At 45.3% G+C, this 15,885-nt stretch overlaps 1 protein-coding gene across 1 annotated transcript in view; it reads right to left on the bottom strand.

Annotated features, from left to right (window-relative positions):
- IFT140 (intraflagellar transport 140) overlaps positions 1 to 15,885 on the bottom strand; it is a 75,537-nt gene that overhangs the window by 2,200 nt on the left and 57,452 nt on the right. The window contains exons 19-25 of the mRNA XM_010012568.1: positions 6,329 to 6,506; positions 3,458 to 3,648; positions 2,654 to 2,749; positions 2,182 to 2,314; positions 1,820 to 1,963; positions 1,315 to 1,443; positions 794 to 976 (exon numbers count right to left, since the gene is read on the bottom strand). Of these exons, the coding sequence (XP_010010870.1) occupies positions 794 to 976; positions 1,315 to 1,443; positions 1,820 to 1,963; positions 2,182 to 2,314; positions 2,654 to 2,749; positions 3,458 to 3,648; positions 6,329 to 6,506 (1,054 nt within the window). The remainder of the gene's footprint in view (positions 1 to 793; positions 977 to 1,314; positions 1,444 to 1,819; positions 1,964 to 2,181; positions 2,315 to 2,653; positions 2,750 to 3,457; positions 3,649 to 6,328; positions 6,507 to 15,885) is intronic.

Genomic DNA, 15,885 nt, shown 5'->3' with positions numbered 1-15,885 from the left:
TGTGCAGTCAAGCATCCTAACATCTATTCCCATTCAAGAACACCCTGTCTCATTTTGTTTGCTAAGAACAGATTTGTTCTTCCATGAAGACCATTGATTCTTACATGTTTTCTCAGAGGACACTAGTGTGGCACTAAAGATTCATGCATTTCAGCTCTTTGAACATGACACTTCCAGAGGCACACAAGTCAGATGACTTAGGCATGATTGAATATATGAAGGTTTTCAGCAAATAAATATAAGCATTTGAAAGATTTTGTTAAATATTTGCTACTTCCCATATAGGAATGAATTCTGAGGAGGACATAGAATAGCTTTTAGCCCAGAAAAAGGCTAACGTACCCTTGCAAAATGTGGAAGAAAGTAAGACACTGGAGCTCACTGAAGAGGAGTGGGTGTGGGACTGCTCTGGTAAGGCTGAGCTGCAGCACAGTAGAATGTGTGAAAATTTAGGAGAGGAATGAAGCACCTTATCTATGCTGGTGGTAAGACGAGGGACAGCATAGGGCATTTTTATTAATGATGTTCTAATTTCCCTGTCTCCAGATACGTTAGTTTTGAGAACAGGAGTTGTTCTTTTCCCAAGATTGCAAACTCTGCAGGTTTTAAGCCAGAAATCAGACTATAAGTCAGAAACTCATTTCTAATGTTGAGCCAGTGGGCTACCACCACTATGGCCTGAGAGAAAGCTTCAAAGTCTGTTTACCAGCAAAGATCAATGCATGTGTGTGCACACAGACACTTAAGCTCCTCTTTACCCATGTAGGAAGGGCCCAGTGAGGCTGGAGCTTACCTTTTTGGCCGTGAGCAGCAGCTCCATTGCCTTCTCGTACTGTGCGTGTTCGATGAAGAAATCGGAGCAGCGAGCCAGCAGGGCTGGGTCTGAGCTCTCATCCAGGTCTTCAGCAATCAGCTGTAGGGCCCCAAACTGCTGCGTGGCAAAGGCTAGCTCCAGTGCTTTGGAGAAATGTCCTGCCTGCAAAGTTAAGAATGCTGGAATACTTTAGAGACTAGAATAAGCACTGCAGATCACATTACAGGATACTCTAGAATGGATTAATAAAGCATGAATGACTAATAAACAGTACATATAGTAAAAACTAGTGTTCAAGGCCAGGTTGGATGGGGCTTGGAACAACCTGGTCTAGTGGAAGGTGCCCCAACCCATGGCAGGGGGTTGGAACTGGATGAGTTTTAAGGTCCCTTCTGACCCAAACCAGTCTGCAATTCTGTGATAACAGTTGATTAATGTTCCTCTGCTGCAGGAACTGCTTCAGTTTAAAGTTTGATATTTTTTACTAAAAAGGCATTTACCTTGTGGTATAACATGACAGCTCTGTCCATTTGCTCTCCTTTTTCCTCATAATAGCAGGCTGCCTCTATCATGTCTTCTGGAGAGCTCAGAAGAGCCAGGTTCATCAGCTGGTCATCTAAATAGTGCTCCTATTCAAAAGCAAAGATTTGGCTCTGGGAATGCTGCAAACATTTCATTAATTCTGTGTTCTGGCAAGCCTGCAGCTTTATGCTGTCACATAGAAGCCCATCAACCCTCTTCTGTGCAAAACCCATACCAACCAAAGTAACTTTGGGCTGTAATGATGGTAATTTGTTTCAGGCAGTTTTCTGTTGAGATATAAAAGAAAATAATATTCCATGCAACCAAGCAGGCAGAAACCAGGAGCATCTTTGTTGTGGGCTGTGTATGAGCAAGCAGTGTCACAAGAGGAAATGGGCACAAACAAATTGTACTGCTTTAATTTTGCTGCCTAAGGGTAGAATCCTACTTTGCTTTGGGACAGAAATGTACATCTTCACATACCTTACACAAGCGGATGGCGTTGTTGAATGCATGGGCCCTGGTGTAGAAATGTACAGCCTGCTTGATTTCATCCTGGCTCTCGTACTGGCGGGCCAGGTGATACGATGCTGCCCAATTCCCCGTTTCATTTGCAATTTCAGCAGCCTTAAAAGGAAATTGTAATAGCTTTACTTTATGCCCACAGTCTGCCCAGGAATGAGCACTCTCCAGAAGCAGATGGGAGCAGGCCAGGTTGGACGGGGCTTGGAGCAACCTGCTCTAGTGGAAGGTATCCCTTCTCAGGACAGGGGTTTGGCACTGGATGAGCTTTAAGGTCCCTTCCAACCCAAACCAGTCTGGGATTCTGTGATTCTATGCCTCACCTTCTGAATGTTGCCCTGAAAGCAGTGGACACGGACTAGGGAAAAATAATCCTGAGCCAGTGCATAATATTTTAGTGCAGATTCCATCTCTGACTGGCTCTCCAGATACTGTGCCCACCATTTCCACAGGCTCCTAGAAAAGCAACAATATTAACTGCAGTAACAAGAATCACCAGAGACTGCATTTGTCACTCCTGGAGATCTTGAACTCAAGACTAGATATGTTTCATAGCATGTAGGCAAGGCTTTACCCCACCTCAAGAGTGACATTCACCATAAGGGAGGTCAGCCTAGCTACATAAGGTTCTTGAGCAAGATGTAGCAAAATCCTGAAAAGCTGATGAGGATCATACAGATAAGGCAGCGGCTGAACTGAAGGGATTCATACTCCTCCTTCCCTGCTCTCTTCGTAAGTTGTATTTTAGACCTGAAAGGCCTGAGATTAGGGAAAAGGAACAAGCATAGCACTGACTTGTCTTTCATCTTGTTGACGTAGTTCTCCAGGGCTTGTAAGTCTTCAGAGAGCATTCGCGGTATCTCGAATCTGTGTGTGTCTGACTTCTCATAGCTGTAGCAGAGAAGAACATATTAGATGTGAAATGACTACCTTAGTCCAATTCTTGTGTAAAAAATCCATTAATGTTTGACAGCCAGAGTGACAACACTGGTAACTGCTTCATTTGTGCTATTAAATTCACAGTAAGACCAGCTGCAGTCTTCCAGCATCATCAAAAAGAAAAAGGTGATGGTGGTGGTGTTATTACTATTATTATTATTAGGCTTCATATGGTAAACAAGAAACCCAAGATTTCAAACACAAAACACATTAAAAATCACTTCCACTAACTTCTCTAGGGACTCATCAGGCCTGGGAGAGGATCAGGTGCCAGAAGTACCCAGGTCAGACTAAATTCTGCCACAGCAGTTGTGTCTGGGACACTCAGGAGAAGTAAACAAGTGGGTTTTGTCATGGAAAAAGAAGGAAAAGAGGGTAGTGGTCTTCCAGAGGCAAAGTACAAGACTGGTTATTAGTGGGGTTCAACCACTGGCCCTGACAAAACACTTAACCTTTCCGACACTAAGCTGTATTAACCTGGGAGGGTGCTGGGAAGTTTATTTAACAATGCTGTCACTCCATGAGACAGAAACCACCAGAAACAGGAAAAGACTTTAATTCATTATTACTGGTCATCATCAGCCATCCCCCTTTGCCTGCCCCCAGCCTTCACAGGAGAACGAGGCTCCAACCTGCCGGGTGCCTCCGGTTGATGCTTACTGGGTGAGGGCCAGGCTCTGCTCTCCGGTTGCCTCCAGGTACTTGGCGTAGCTGTAGTAGGTGGTGCGGAGGTGAACCCGATCATGAGCTTCTGCCGTCTCGATGGCTTTCTGCCACTGGTTCGAGGCCTGATAGAACTTGTTCAGGAGGTCGTAGCGTTTGCAAGCCTTGTAGAGCCGCTCAGCATCCTCCTGGGAGGAGAGCACAGAAACCCCTGTTAGCTCCATTTCATTGGTGTCCCCTGCTGCAGACACTGCACCTTTGGGGTAATTCATCAGTACAGGTTGTTGTAAAGCACTTAAAGTAACAATAATTCAGGCAGGGGGTTTAACCAACTAAATATACATAGCCTGGAATAGCACATCACTGGGAACAGGATATTTATGTGAAAATGAAGCAAGCACTCAGATCCTGACGTTTACTGTACAGTACTGGCTGGGGGGGCGGGGCAGGAGTGAGCCATTGGCAATTAATTGCTGTCATCAGGAGCATAAACCACTTCAGAAAGGGGAGATCTGCTCACGTGGGGCAGCCTGCCCAGAAGGGAGGTCCAGCCCTCGTGACCTCTGAGCAGGCCTCAGAGGCAGCAACATCCATCGTGGATAACCGAGATCCATTCCTGGGAATAAACACTATTCATTTAAGACAGAATTAGAACAGGAGAATTCTGCTGATGCTGACGCAAGGGCGAGCAAATGGGAACTATTATTTTTAGGCTTTGAGAGGTACTCCTGTGGAAGGAGCATTTTCCTGCTCCACCCAATGGCTGTCCAGCTGAACACTATATTTAGTAAATTGGGATTATCTGTCCAAGACAGAAAAATAGTTTCTGTCTCATTGTTTTAAATTCAAAAAACCATAGAAAGTAGAGAAGGAAGATGCCTGCTCTGAGTCTGTAGGAGATGGAAAAAAACTGCATCTGTTTTGGTGTAGTTCCCCTCCACCTCTCCAAACAGATCTAAATATCCAAAAGGAATATTGATACTTTTCAGCCTAACAGCTTTGTCTGCCAGGAAGCTTTTCCAAACATTTAGTGTGAATTTGCCTTTACTTCTTCACTTCAACTCAGAATAGTTACTCACTCTCTCTAGCATTTATACTCTTAAAATAGTTGTAGATTGCTAAACACCTTTTTAAGCCAAATTCTAATTTGCTCTCTTAAAGATTTCCTTGTCTGTGAAATCTTTCCAAGAGCTTAATAATTTGCACTAATTTTTCTCTGAACTTCTTCCAGTTCATCAACTTTTTTTTTTCTAGTAATAAGATACTTAAGGGTGGAAGTCAGTGTGCTAGCTGTAGCTGCAACAAATACAAAGAAGTCATCAAATTAGAGCCCTAGGATGTGGTGTCTCCTCAAATGCAGCCCCAAATAGATTTCTGCTGTCATAGCACCTTGCCATTTTTGATCTAATTGGTGAATTACTATGAACTGTGGGGTATTTCATCAATTCTCCTTTCCCAATTTTTCCCTCTTACAGATCATATGCCTCGATCTTCTACGGTTCTCAAACTAGGAATCTCTGCTTTTTTTACAGATCATTGAGAAAGACATTAAATAAAGGCAAAGTGAGTGGAATATATGCTCTTATCATTCATTATGTCAACAGTGCTGCCCAGTTTTCATTTGGTCTCAAACCCATTTTAGATCTCAGGTCTAATGGTGATCAGGGGGAGTGGGTTCAGGCTACAATAAAGACCCAGGGGGAAGACTAAAGATCCATTTTGATAGGTATTTGCTGCCAGGTCAGGCTCCAGGTACAGGCCCAAGGGACCACTGTCACCCCGTGCACCAGACTGTGGGCAGAACAACAGCCTGACCATGTCCTCCAGCTGTGCTGGATCCAGGCAAGTTATTGCTCAGGCGATGGGAGAAGCCAGGATGAAACTCTGGGTGACCACAGTTGAGCATGGCTCCCTAGGACAACACCAGCAGCGGATGTGACTCACCAGAGCTCTCCATCCCTGCAGGAAACCTCTATTTTGCCTAAACTGCTGAAACACCTTAAGGCAGCTCACACTGTCTGTCAGAACAGAGCTTTAGCCTTTCACGCCACAAGCACGTCAAAATGGAACATGCATTTTCCATATTGAATCTTAAAATATGTTTGTTGAAACATTTTAGCTGGAGTACTTTGAAACACATCCTTTTTCAATCCAGTCAAACCTAGAATGACTAAGCTTGGTAGAATTATGTCCCAAGAAAAGTTTTCCTATTTAATGTTTCACACATAAACTGTCCCTAAAAGATGTTTTCTTTGTTCAGCACTTTCCTTCATTCAGCAATTTTTCATATGGGAGTAAAGCTCCATATAAATTCTGTATAGTGGTTAAAAAAAACAGATACAGAGAAGAAACAGGTGGCTGCCCCATCCCTGGCAGTGTTTAAGGCCAGGTTGGACGGGGCTTGGAGCAAGCTGTTCTAGTGGAAGGTGTCTCTGCCCGTGGCAGGGGATTGGAACTGGATGAGCTTTAAGGTCCATTCCAACCCAAACCAGTCTGGGATTCTGTGATTAATTTGCTAGGCCCTTAGGCAGCAATGCCTCCTGGTACTCACGTTTCCAGGCATCAGATTCTGCTACACTCAGTCTCACCTACCCTCTAAGGAACACACAAAGGGCTCGGGGACTGTTGAGCTGTTGGAGCTCAGGGAAAGCCCCTGACCAGTGTCAACACAGGGATCATGCTGAAGGAGATGCCTATTTCCCTGGGATAAAAGCTCAACTTCAAGAAAATAATTGTCAGAACTATTCTTCATCACTCCTTGAAAAGCTAGAAACAGGTTTTATGACCTTCCAAGGATTTTGCACCAGTTTCTCCTTTTTGTCCCTAGTGAAGCAGATGCATATTCCCTTGTGGGATTGGTACGTTTACCAGCATGCCCAGCTGAATGGCCAGCACAGCCACCCTGGCCTCCTGCTCCGGTTCTTGCTCAGCCTCCCGCAGTGCCTTGGCTCCTCTTGCGTGACCCATGTTTCCAAGGCAAATTTTGGCAACATCGAGACTCTGCGTCTTGACGCACATGCGAGCCATGTTCTCCCAGACAGCCTCACTGTGAGAAATGGGAAAGAAAAGGAGAGCTCCTATGGTGTCACTTGCAAGTCCTGGGTACTTTGCAGGTAAGACGCAAGGGAAGAGGAGAGCATGAAAGGGAAAACCGATAGTACTTTGGACACTTTCTGGATGTAACAAAAATACTCCAGTTGCTGTACAAAGATTGAAGAGGAACAGAAAAAGGCATCAGATATAAAGGTTAGTTCTGGAGCTGAATGCCAGAATCCTGAGGAAGTACAGTGGGTTTGTTTTACACCAGTGTCTAAACAAAAGCAGTTACATTTGCATATATATAAATATTTATCATGCATCACTGTGGTTCTTGCTGTATAGACAGTTACAACATTCCCATGTTGATGTTCAGAATTCAAAAGAAAAACTATGGGAAAAGTCTTAAATACATAAACTTTACACTGGAAATGTCCTGCTACCATCCTGCATAGGTCAAAAATGGAACAGCCCTTAGGAGCCTTGGGGTTGCACTCCCATGTGGGAATGTCAGGTCTCCACAGGCAGCATTGATCAACAGAAGGACTGCGGCGCAGTTGACCATTACATGGGGTGACAAGCAAAGATTTGCATAGATTCTATTTACATCTGAGGCTCTTCAGAATAAAGTGCAGTATGTTTGACTAATAGAAGCCATAAGCATTCAAGGTTTTTTTCAGTGGGTGAACCTCAGCAGAGGTATGGTCCGTACAGTTCTCATGTATCAGCACAGCACAAAATAATTATTTAAATGATGAAAGCAGGAAAAAAAAAGAAAAAAAGAAAAAAGAAAGAACTGAATAACACTTCAGGTCCTGCGTCTGCATGTAAATCCCCTTCCAGTTTTACTATGATTAAAATGTTTTTTCTCTTCCCAGTCGCTGTGGGAAAGCCCTGCACAAACAGGGGAAAAGTGACTAACCGGGAAGCAGTGAAGCAAATGAGACATGACGTGCTGTCAGGCACATACAGTGAAGAAAGGCAGAGAAAAAAATGCATTTCCTAATTTACTTTACAATTATCATAGAATCACAGACTGCAGCTACAACTGGTGTAAAGTTTTCAGGTAGTAATCAACATAAATATGTGACGTAAAGAGTACAGAGAAAATAAAATAGGATCAGAAGTGATAGATCAGGGGCAAATTTCAGATAGTTCAGAATTTCTGCTTGTTTAGAAAAGTAAGAACACGTCTGAATATTTTACTGAATTCCTTCCATCTGCATGTCCATGCTGCATGTGGTTCAGACGCAGCTTCCTCCCATGCTCTGCTCTGAAATGTCCATGTCCCCCAGACTGGGAAACCAAAAGAAGCATTGAAAGAAAGCACAGAGCTGGAAAGGCCTTATCAAAACATCAGTGCTAGACCAAGCTTAGTGCAAGTCCACGCATCGCCACTCAACACAGAAATGCTGACTTAGCAGCAGATGTGACCTTCCTAATTTCTGAAAAGTTGGAAGTGGTTTCTCTTTTATTCCACCCACTGCCTGTATCTGGAACTGGAAAAAGCAGGAAAAATACCTTTAAAGAACATTTAGGTCATGTTAGACATGGTCACCTGGCTTTGATCAACAAGGACAAGAAGTTGTGTCATTAGCAGATGTCCAATCTTGGGTGCATGGGCATGGCTGTGCTCCACTACATGGGAAAGAAGCACACTTTCCTAAGCCTGCAGCATGCCAGAGGCTGTCAAAAGCCATGTCACTCTGGTGAAGGAATGCACTTGGGTGCTGTGCTCTGTCAAACTGACCAACAGCAAATTTCCGAAAGGAAATAAAACCATTTATTTTTCAGAGCTTTGACAGCTCACAATTCTCTCAGTGCAAGGAGATGAGAGTTCATGCACTTGAGCAGATGAGTGGATGAGAAATCTTATTTAGACTGGAGAGAGTGGAAACTTCTGAAAGGAAACAGACCAAATAGGGTATTTTAAAGTGCATAGTTAAAAGATAAGCATATAGAGACACAGCAGAACTTAGGATCAATCAACTAGATTGGAAAAGATCTTTAAGGTCATCAAGTCCAACCGTTGCCCAGCACTGCCAAGGCCACCACTAAACCATGTCACTAAGGTCCTGGTCTACACGGTTTGTGAACACTTCTGGGGACAGTGACTCCACCACTGCCCTGGGCAGCCCGTTCCAACACCTGACCACCCTCTGGGGAAGAAATTGTTCCTTATATCCAGTCTAAACCTCCCCTGGTACAGCTTGAGTCCATTTCCTCAGTACAATACTGTGATTTGTTCCTTGGGAGAAGAGACTGACCCCCCACCTCCTGGCTCCATCCTCCTTTCAGGTCGTTGTAGAGAGATGTTACTCACCATCTATCAATCAGCTGCATTACACTTTCCTGAACAGCAATGACCCCTTGCCAACTTCAAACCCCAGGGTTTTCCTTGGGAGCTCTTGCCACATGCACACCATGGGCCACCCCAGCACCAAGCCAGCTGTGTGCCACGAGCTGTCCAGATAACCTCCTCAGGAGCTGGAGCTCTGCCATCCCACTTCTCCCTCCTCCATTCCAAGCCGCTTGCCAAACTAACTTGAGGGGCTCTGGCAGTGCGGTACCACTTGAGTGCAACAAATATAGAGGAAGAAACATTTCCAATTAATGTGCCCTGCATTTAGTAATCTTTTTGCAAGCTCTGCCTTCCAACAGATGGGGAGCACACTCCAGAGCTTAGCACTGTGGTCAAACCAGACCACAGACTCGGGAAGTGTTTAGGGCAGAGCAGTGCATGCACAGACTTACCCAGCACAAAGCCTGAAGCAAGAGACAGGGCAAGAGCAGCTCAGCAGCCCAAGTAGCTATGACACATGAAAATACTGCCTCCCTCAACCCTGCCTCTGCCCTCCAGGAGCACTTGAAGGAATATTTCATCTAACACACCTGGCCCTGGTCTGCACAGAGGAGGTCCCATTCTCCCACTGGAGCTAAGGATGGTTTTGTTAGGAGCTGCACAGCCAAACCTTCTCCCCTGGTCCATGCAGAATTGCAGCAGATGCTGGTTCTCTCCAGCAGACATGTCATTCACAAGAAGGGACATACATGTGATATTTTAATTTTATTCCTCCAGCGAAAGATTAGAAATCTGTTTCTGGTTTGAGAGACCATTCATTTTAGCACCAAGCTCCACATGCTGCTGCTAAGGTATGCAAGTATTTCTGATACAGCAACATACTATTTGCTTGCAAAGGCTATTTTCACGTGTCTATTATATTCTTACATTTGTTTGCATTTATTATTTTAATATATTTTTATTAAAGGGGAATGGCTTTAAAATGACAGAGGGGAGATTGAGGTGAGATCTTAGGCAGAAGCTCTTCCCTGTGAGGGTGCTGAGGCGCTGGCACAGGTTGCCCAGAGAAGCTGTGGCTGCCCCAGCCCTGGCAGTGTTCAAGGCCAGGTTGGACACACGGGCTTGGAGCAACCCGGTCTAGTGGAAGGTGTCCCTGCCCGTGGCAGGGGGTTGGAACTGGATGAGCTTTAAGGTCTCTTCCAACCCAAACCAGTCCGGGATTCTGTGATTATATCTTATTTAAAAACTAGAATGGTACCAGAGTAACACAACCCTGTGAGATGCAAAAGATTCAAAGTACTAAACTACCACTCAGCATGCAAAAGGTCTCACTGCCCGACAGAGGCCCTAACCCCAGAGCTGTTATCACCACAGAGCACTGCACTGCGCCACAGCTGGGCAGCAGCACGGGCTGTCTCTCACCAAAACACCACAGACCTGCGCTCCCAGACCTGAGCCACAGGCAGGACACTGGGACTGGTCCTGCACTTCCTGCAGCTCCTGCAGGAAGACCAGATGACCTTTAGCCAGAACCTCAATTTTACCTTCACCCAGAAAAGACACCTCCAGCCTCTTCATACCATGGCTCATAAGAGCAAACAGACACTTTCTGTATCACCTATATAAAATACTATATATTATGAAAAATATTTATTTGCAAACTCCCCAGCTCAAGGCACCCATCAGGCTCGCTTCCAGGAGCAGACATGCCCACAGGCAAGGGGTGGGTTTAAAGAAGAGAATCATCTGGGAAGCATCAGCAACACACTTCCACATTTGTTTGTGTTTCAAGAAGACCAGCCCTGGCCTTGGCCTTCGGATGGCACAACTTCCCTGGCAGGCACACCTCCAGCACCAGAGTCCCGTCCATCAGCTTTGCTGCCCATTGGAATGAGAGCAAATTAATGCAGGTCTGGGTTAGGAAGAAGAAGCAGGAGATGCACGACAGGCAAACCCATGGCTTATATATCCACAGTTGTCAGCATAGGGAGAACAACAAATCTGCTCCCGCTGTCACAAATAAAATGCCAAGTAACGTTTTACCCAGCCCCCAGCTCATGCTCTGGGAATTTCCTGTTCTTCCCCTCCTCCTCCTCCTTTTCTCCCCCCTGGAAAGCTACTCGCATCTGTACTTCATCAGCTGAAGCTGGAAACTTAATGAAAACCAGATGCAGCAGCAGTGCAAGCAGAGCCACGGGAATGTGCTCGGGGAGCACCCTCCCCATGCAGCACATCCAGAATCCTTAACTCCCCAGGATTCAGGCCACAGCAGCAAACTTTGATGTCTCTTAAGACTGGACACAAGTTTTACCATCTATTTGATATAAAAGATTTTCTTCCTTTGTATCTGATCTTTCGTATCTGTTGCTCTATGAAACTGTTTATAGCATCCAACAGTCTGATTTTATAAACCCTCCTGTTACTATATATTTTTCATTGCCCCTTTTGCATGAAATGTTAAAGAAAAAATCTGGTAAATGGAGTATTATTTAGAAGTGCTGGAGATTTATTTGTCAGAGGACTCTCACTACAAAATCTCTTTCCATTTAATGGGGTATATTTAGAAAAGGAACATATGTTCCATCTCTTGCCTCCAAATATCTTGATCAGGAGAGAAAAAGACTCTTTCCAATTTGGGCCCCAACTCGTTGAACTGGACGCTGAGCATTCTGCTTTAAAAGACTACAGCTTAATGCAAAGGGAAACACTAATATTTATAACACTAACATCAGATATAACAGCTATAACGCTATATTATATAGAACAACATGTTATTGCATCCCTATAACATTATATTATAGATAATATATTCTAATATATGATCACGTCCCTAACGCGTCCCCCTGTGCGTCAGGCACAGCCTGGGCTGGCAATAATGGAAAGCTGGGGAGCTGCAGACCCAGTGGTGGGGACAAGGACTCCACTTTCCCATCACAAAATAAACCACACAAGAAATTCAAGGCGGATTCCCAGTAGCGCAGGCAGCTGGGACCGCAGTGGTTGTGATGTGTTTGCCATGAGACTTACCCTGGTGCAGCGAGGGTCTGGACACTGCTACAGGGCACTGGGTACCAGCCTTCCCCAGCAAACATGCTGCTGAGGGTCGGGTTTCATCACAGAATAATGGAGTGGTTTGGGTTGGAAGGGACCTTAAAGCTCATCCAGTTCCAACCCCTGCCACGGGCAGGGACACCTTCCGCTAGACCAAGTTGCTTCAAGCACCGTCCAACCTGGCCTTGAACACTGCCAGGGATGGGGCAGCCACAGCTTCTCTGGGCAACCTGTGCCAGCGCCTCAGCACTCACAGGGAAGAGCTTCTGCCTAAGAGCTCATCTCAGTCTCCCCTCTGTCAGGTTAAAGCCATTCCCCCTTGTCCTGTCCCTACAGGCCCTTTGTCCAAAGCCCTTCTCCAGGTTTCTTGTAGCCCCTTTAGGCACTGGCAGCTGCTCTAAGGTCTCCCTGGAGCCTTTTCTTCTCCAGGCTGACCCAGCCCAGCTCTCTCAGCCTGGCTCCAGAGCAGAGCTGCTCCAGCCCTCGCAGCATCTCCATGGCCTCCTCTGGACCCTCCACGTCCCTCTTGTGCTGGGGGCAAAGGAAAAGGATGGGACAGAGCAGGTGCTGCTTCCTATGGAAAATTAACCACATCCAGTAGTATTTTTCAAATGTCAGTAATTTGCCTGGACATCAGTAACTTAAAGTTGACCTTCTGATACCTGAAAATATGTGTGAGAATAATGTCATCAGGCTTAAATGCACAACAGTGAGGCATTCTGACCAAAAACTTCATTCGTGATCAACTTTACACCCAGTTGATGCTGTGGCCCATCATGGCTACAGACGGGCTTGGACATGCTCAAATGAGACAAACCGTGTGACACTGAAGGTCAGCAGGGATGAGAAGTTGATCATTCAGAAGTACTATGTAGAATTTTAAACACATTTATAAAATGGACACTGATCTTCAAACCACTGCAGACTACAGTGCTGCTGTCCTTTCTGCTCTGCAAGCAGAGATCAGCATTCCCAGAAACATTTCCATCATCACAAGAAGTCTCAAATCATTTGTGCTGTGGTAGCACCCATCAACAGGTGGACTATATGCACTTAAAATCCTGCAGCCTTTTCAGCAATGACCACCTCACTGCAGCTAGAGGGATGAAGCATCAGATCCAAGGCCAAAGTTGTCCCCAGTTCCAGCACCATCTCCTATGTTTTAAATGATGGTAAACAGATCCATTTGTCTCATCCCCATTCGTTCCCAGCTGCAACCTGCTCTGTAGCCGCTCACCCATCTGTAGCCACAGCAAGAGGCAATCTGGGACACAGAAAAACATCTACTGTTTTCCTCTGGGAAAGCTGCCTGAAATGCAAAGTCATTGACTTGCATGGATTTGCATATGTAACATGAAGAATTTCTCAAGTATCATAAATCTCAAACCACAAACTAATGCCATGATGTTCCTATCATCTGGTCCCTTGGATGCTCAAAGGCAAGTATGATCTAGGAAGAATATGATTTATTTTTAATTTCGATTGAATTAAAAAGAGGTTGAATATTCTCACACCAAATAATTGATGTCAAAAGAGGAAGAGATGTGACTAAGTTTTAATTATTAGACTGATTTTACCTTTGTAAAATACATTTTTACATGTAACAAGCGAAGAAAATTTGTGCCCTTCTGAAAATACATGCTCATACTTCCACAAATCACAAAAGCCAAAGACAGAAGGGAGCAGAAGCAGGCATGTGATGGGCAGAAGAGATTTTTCCCCAAAGGTAAATCTCCTGGCATTATCTGTATATGAACATCATCTGCTTTGATGCTGAATAAAACAACAAATAATCCATGTCTTACAGAATTTGGTCATTGTTGTTAGGAAGTTTCTTTGAAGAACGGCAGACACCAACCAGTGTGTTATTTAGATTGAAACTTCTAAACTCAGAGACGTACAGAAACATCACCAAACACGGGGGAAAAAAAAAAAAGAAACCAAAGATTCTGTACTGCTGTCAAAGGATGAAGATGCTCAAAGTACCTACAGCTTAATCCATTTAAGGATTAAAAATGAACCAAGCCCACAGAGAAGGGGTGAATTCATAGCCAGATTTGTACATTCAATTCCAATAGCTGAAAACTAATTATAGAGGCAAATGAACTTCACTGGAATATTTTCCACTCCTCCCAGCAACCAATCTTGGAAAATGAAACGTTACCTTTCAAAAAAATTCCCAACCAGTTTGTCTGGGTGTAGAGGGTCAGTATGGCTCTGTTGATTAGGGCAAAGTAACTTAGCTGGTAAGACAGAGCTGCTATAAAATTAAATCAGTTTCTAATCTATTTTGTTAATTACACTGATGTGAACTCTCCTACCAACATCTCCAGTGTGGTCGGTGCAGCTGCTACTGGTGATGCCAGCACTGAATTGTGGCTTCTCCTCCCTCTCCAGGCTATGGACAAAAATGTCACAACTTAACCTCAGCATATACTATTTAATACACTTTGTACAGTAGGGATTTGACAGGCTCAGACCAAAGAGCAGAATCCCAGGCAGGGGCAAGGGAAGCTGGTAACTGCATCAGGGTGATACCCACTGGGATCTCTGCCCTCGCCCTCAGCGGAACACATTAAACAGCCATGTGGAGAGTCGGTCTCTGTAAGACCCTCCGGAAACATCTGCGTTCAGGGACAGTGTGAAATGGCCTCAACAACTCCTTCTTAATTTGCTTATCAAAGCTGCTTTCCTTGCAGCTTTTGCAGCATCAGTGTCATGGACCTGGTATGGATGTCGATTCTGTACTGGATTATATTAAGCCACTTGCAGTGGCTTTTCCATGCTCTGGGCACCAAAGGGAGGTGACCAGCCTCCCAGGGCCTCTGTAGGGCCACCAATGCTCACAACAAAGTGGAATGTGAGGCTCGGGGCTGTGCCAGCGATTTCCAACTCCATCCACATTGTAAACACTTGCAACTGCCTTTTCAGACACTCCCCAAATCTGTCTATCAGGTGGAGAATCTCGAGATTACATATTTTCTATTTATCTGTCATGCTCCCTTCTAGGGTTGCAGAGAGGATGCAGGACATGTGGGCGCACACACCCCCCATTCACCATGCTGTTCAGCAGCCAACCCCGGTTGTTTTGTTTTCAGTAAAAAGTATTTCAGAATCTTTCCTACAGACCCGATGCTCCGAAGGCTGATGCTAGGGATTTCTTTCTTCCCTTCCTTAGAGGACCTCTGGGCTGCTCCCCATCTCCGCTAGGATGCACAGCCCTGGCTGGGCGGGTAGGAGGAGTGGGACGGGGCGGGGGGGCTCTCCGAGGGGAGGAGGGACAACTTTAGAAGTCTCCATAGTCTTTTCCTTTCAGGAAACACATCCTGTTAATGTTTGACTGCGGTGGCAGTGGCTCTGTTTGTTGCAGTCGACTACGCCCTGAGGCTCACCAAAAACAGCCACAAAAACAACCATTTCCTCTCCGTGGAGGGGGGGCTCTTTCCCCACAGCAGTGGCTGTTCTCCAGCCCCTGCACTCGCAGCTTGGGTCTTCAGAGAGGGACAAGGCATAGCAAAGCCCTGGAGACTCTCCAAACTCACAGCGCTCTGTGAGATGACAGCATTCCCCTCCAGTTTGGCTTGCCTTTGAGAGAATGACATTTGTCACAGTTTGCGGGATATTCTGAAGTCTGCACCTGAAAAGAAGGCTTTTGGAGCGGCGCTGGTTGAGTCAGAGGACCGGGTGCTTGGCACACTGCTGGCCAGCATCCCCACCTCAGCCCCGGCAGCAGCTCTCATCTCCTGCTTCAAGACTGGATTCTGTCAGGATTCACTGCGTCTCGCAAGGAATGGACCTCCCTGTCATTCAGTTCATCACAGGACTGGCATTCCTTATCAAAGTGCAAGAAGGTGGATAAGCTGAAGCTGGGAAGGACCTAAAAAAGCCTCTCTGTGTTCTTATTTTATGGAATTCCCCAACCTACCTCACAAAATTCTCATTTACTTGATCAGAAACACCTCTGGAGTTGACTTTGAGAATGAACGGTGATGTCCTCTAGCCCTTCATAACATCCTCGCGGAACTGCCTGTTTCAA

Source organism: Nestor notabilis, unplaced genomic scaffold, assembly GCF_000696875.1.
Source record: "Nestor notabilis isolate BGI_N333 unplaced genomic scaffold, ASM69687v1 scaffold13234, whole genome shotgun sequence".
Lineage (NCBI taxonomy): Eukaryota > Metazoa > Chordata > Aves > Psittaciformes > Psittacidae > Nestor > Nestor notabilis.
The sequence above is the reverse complement of the archived record's forward strand: the minus strand, read 5'-3'. Positions and strand labels throughout refer to the sequence as shown.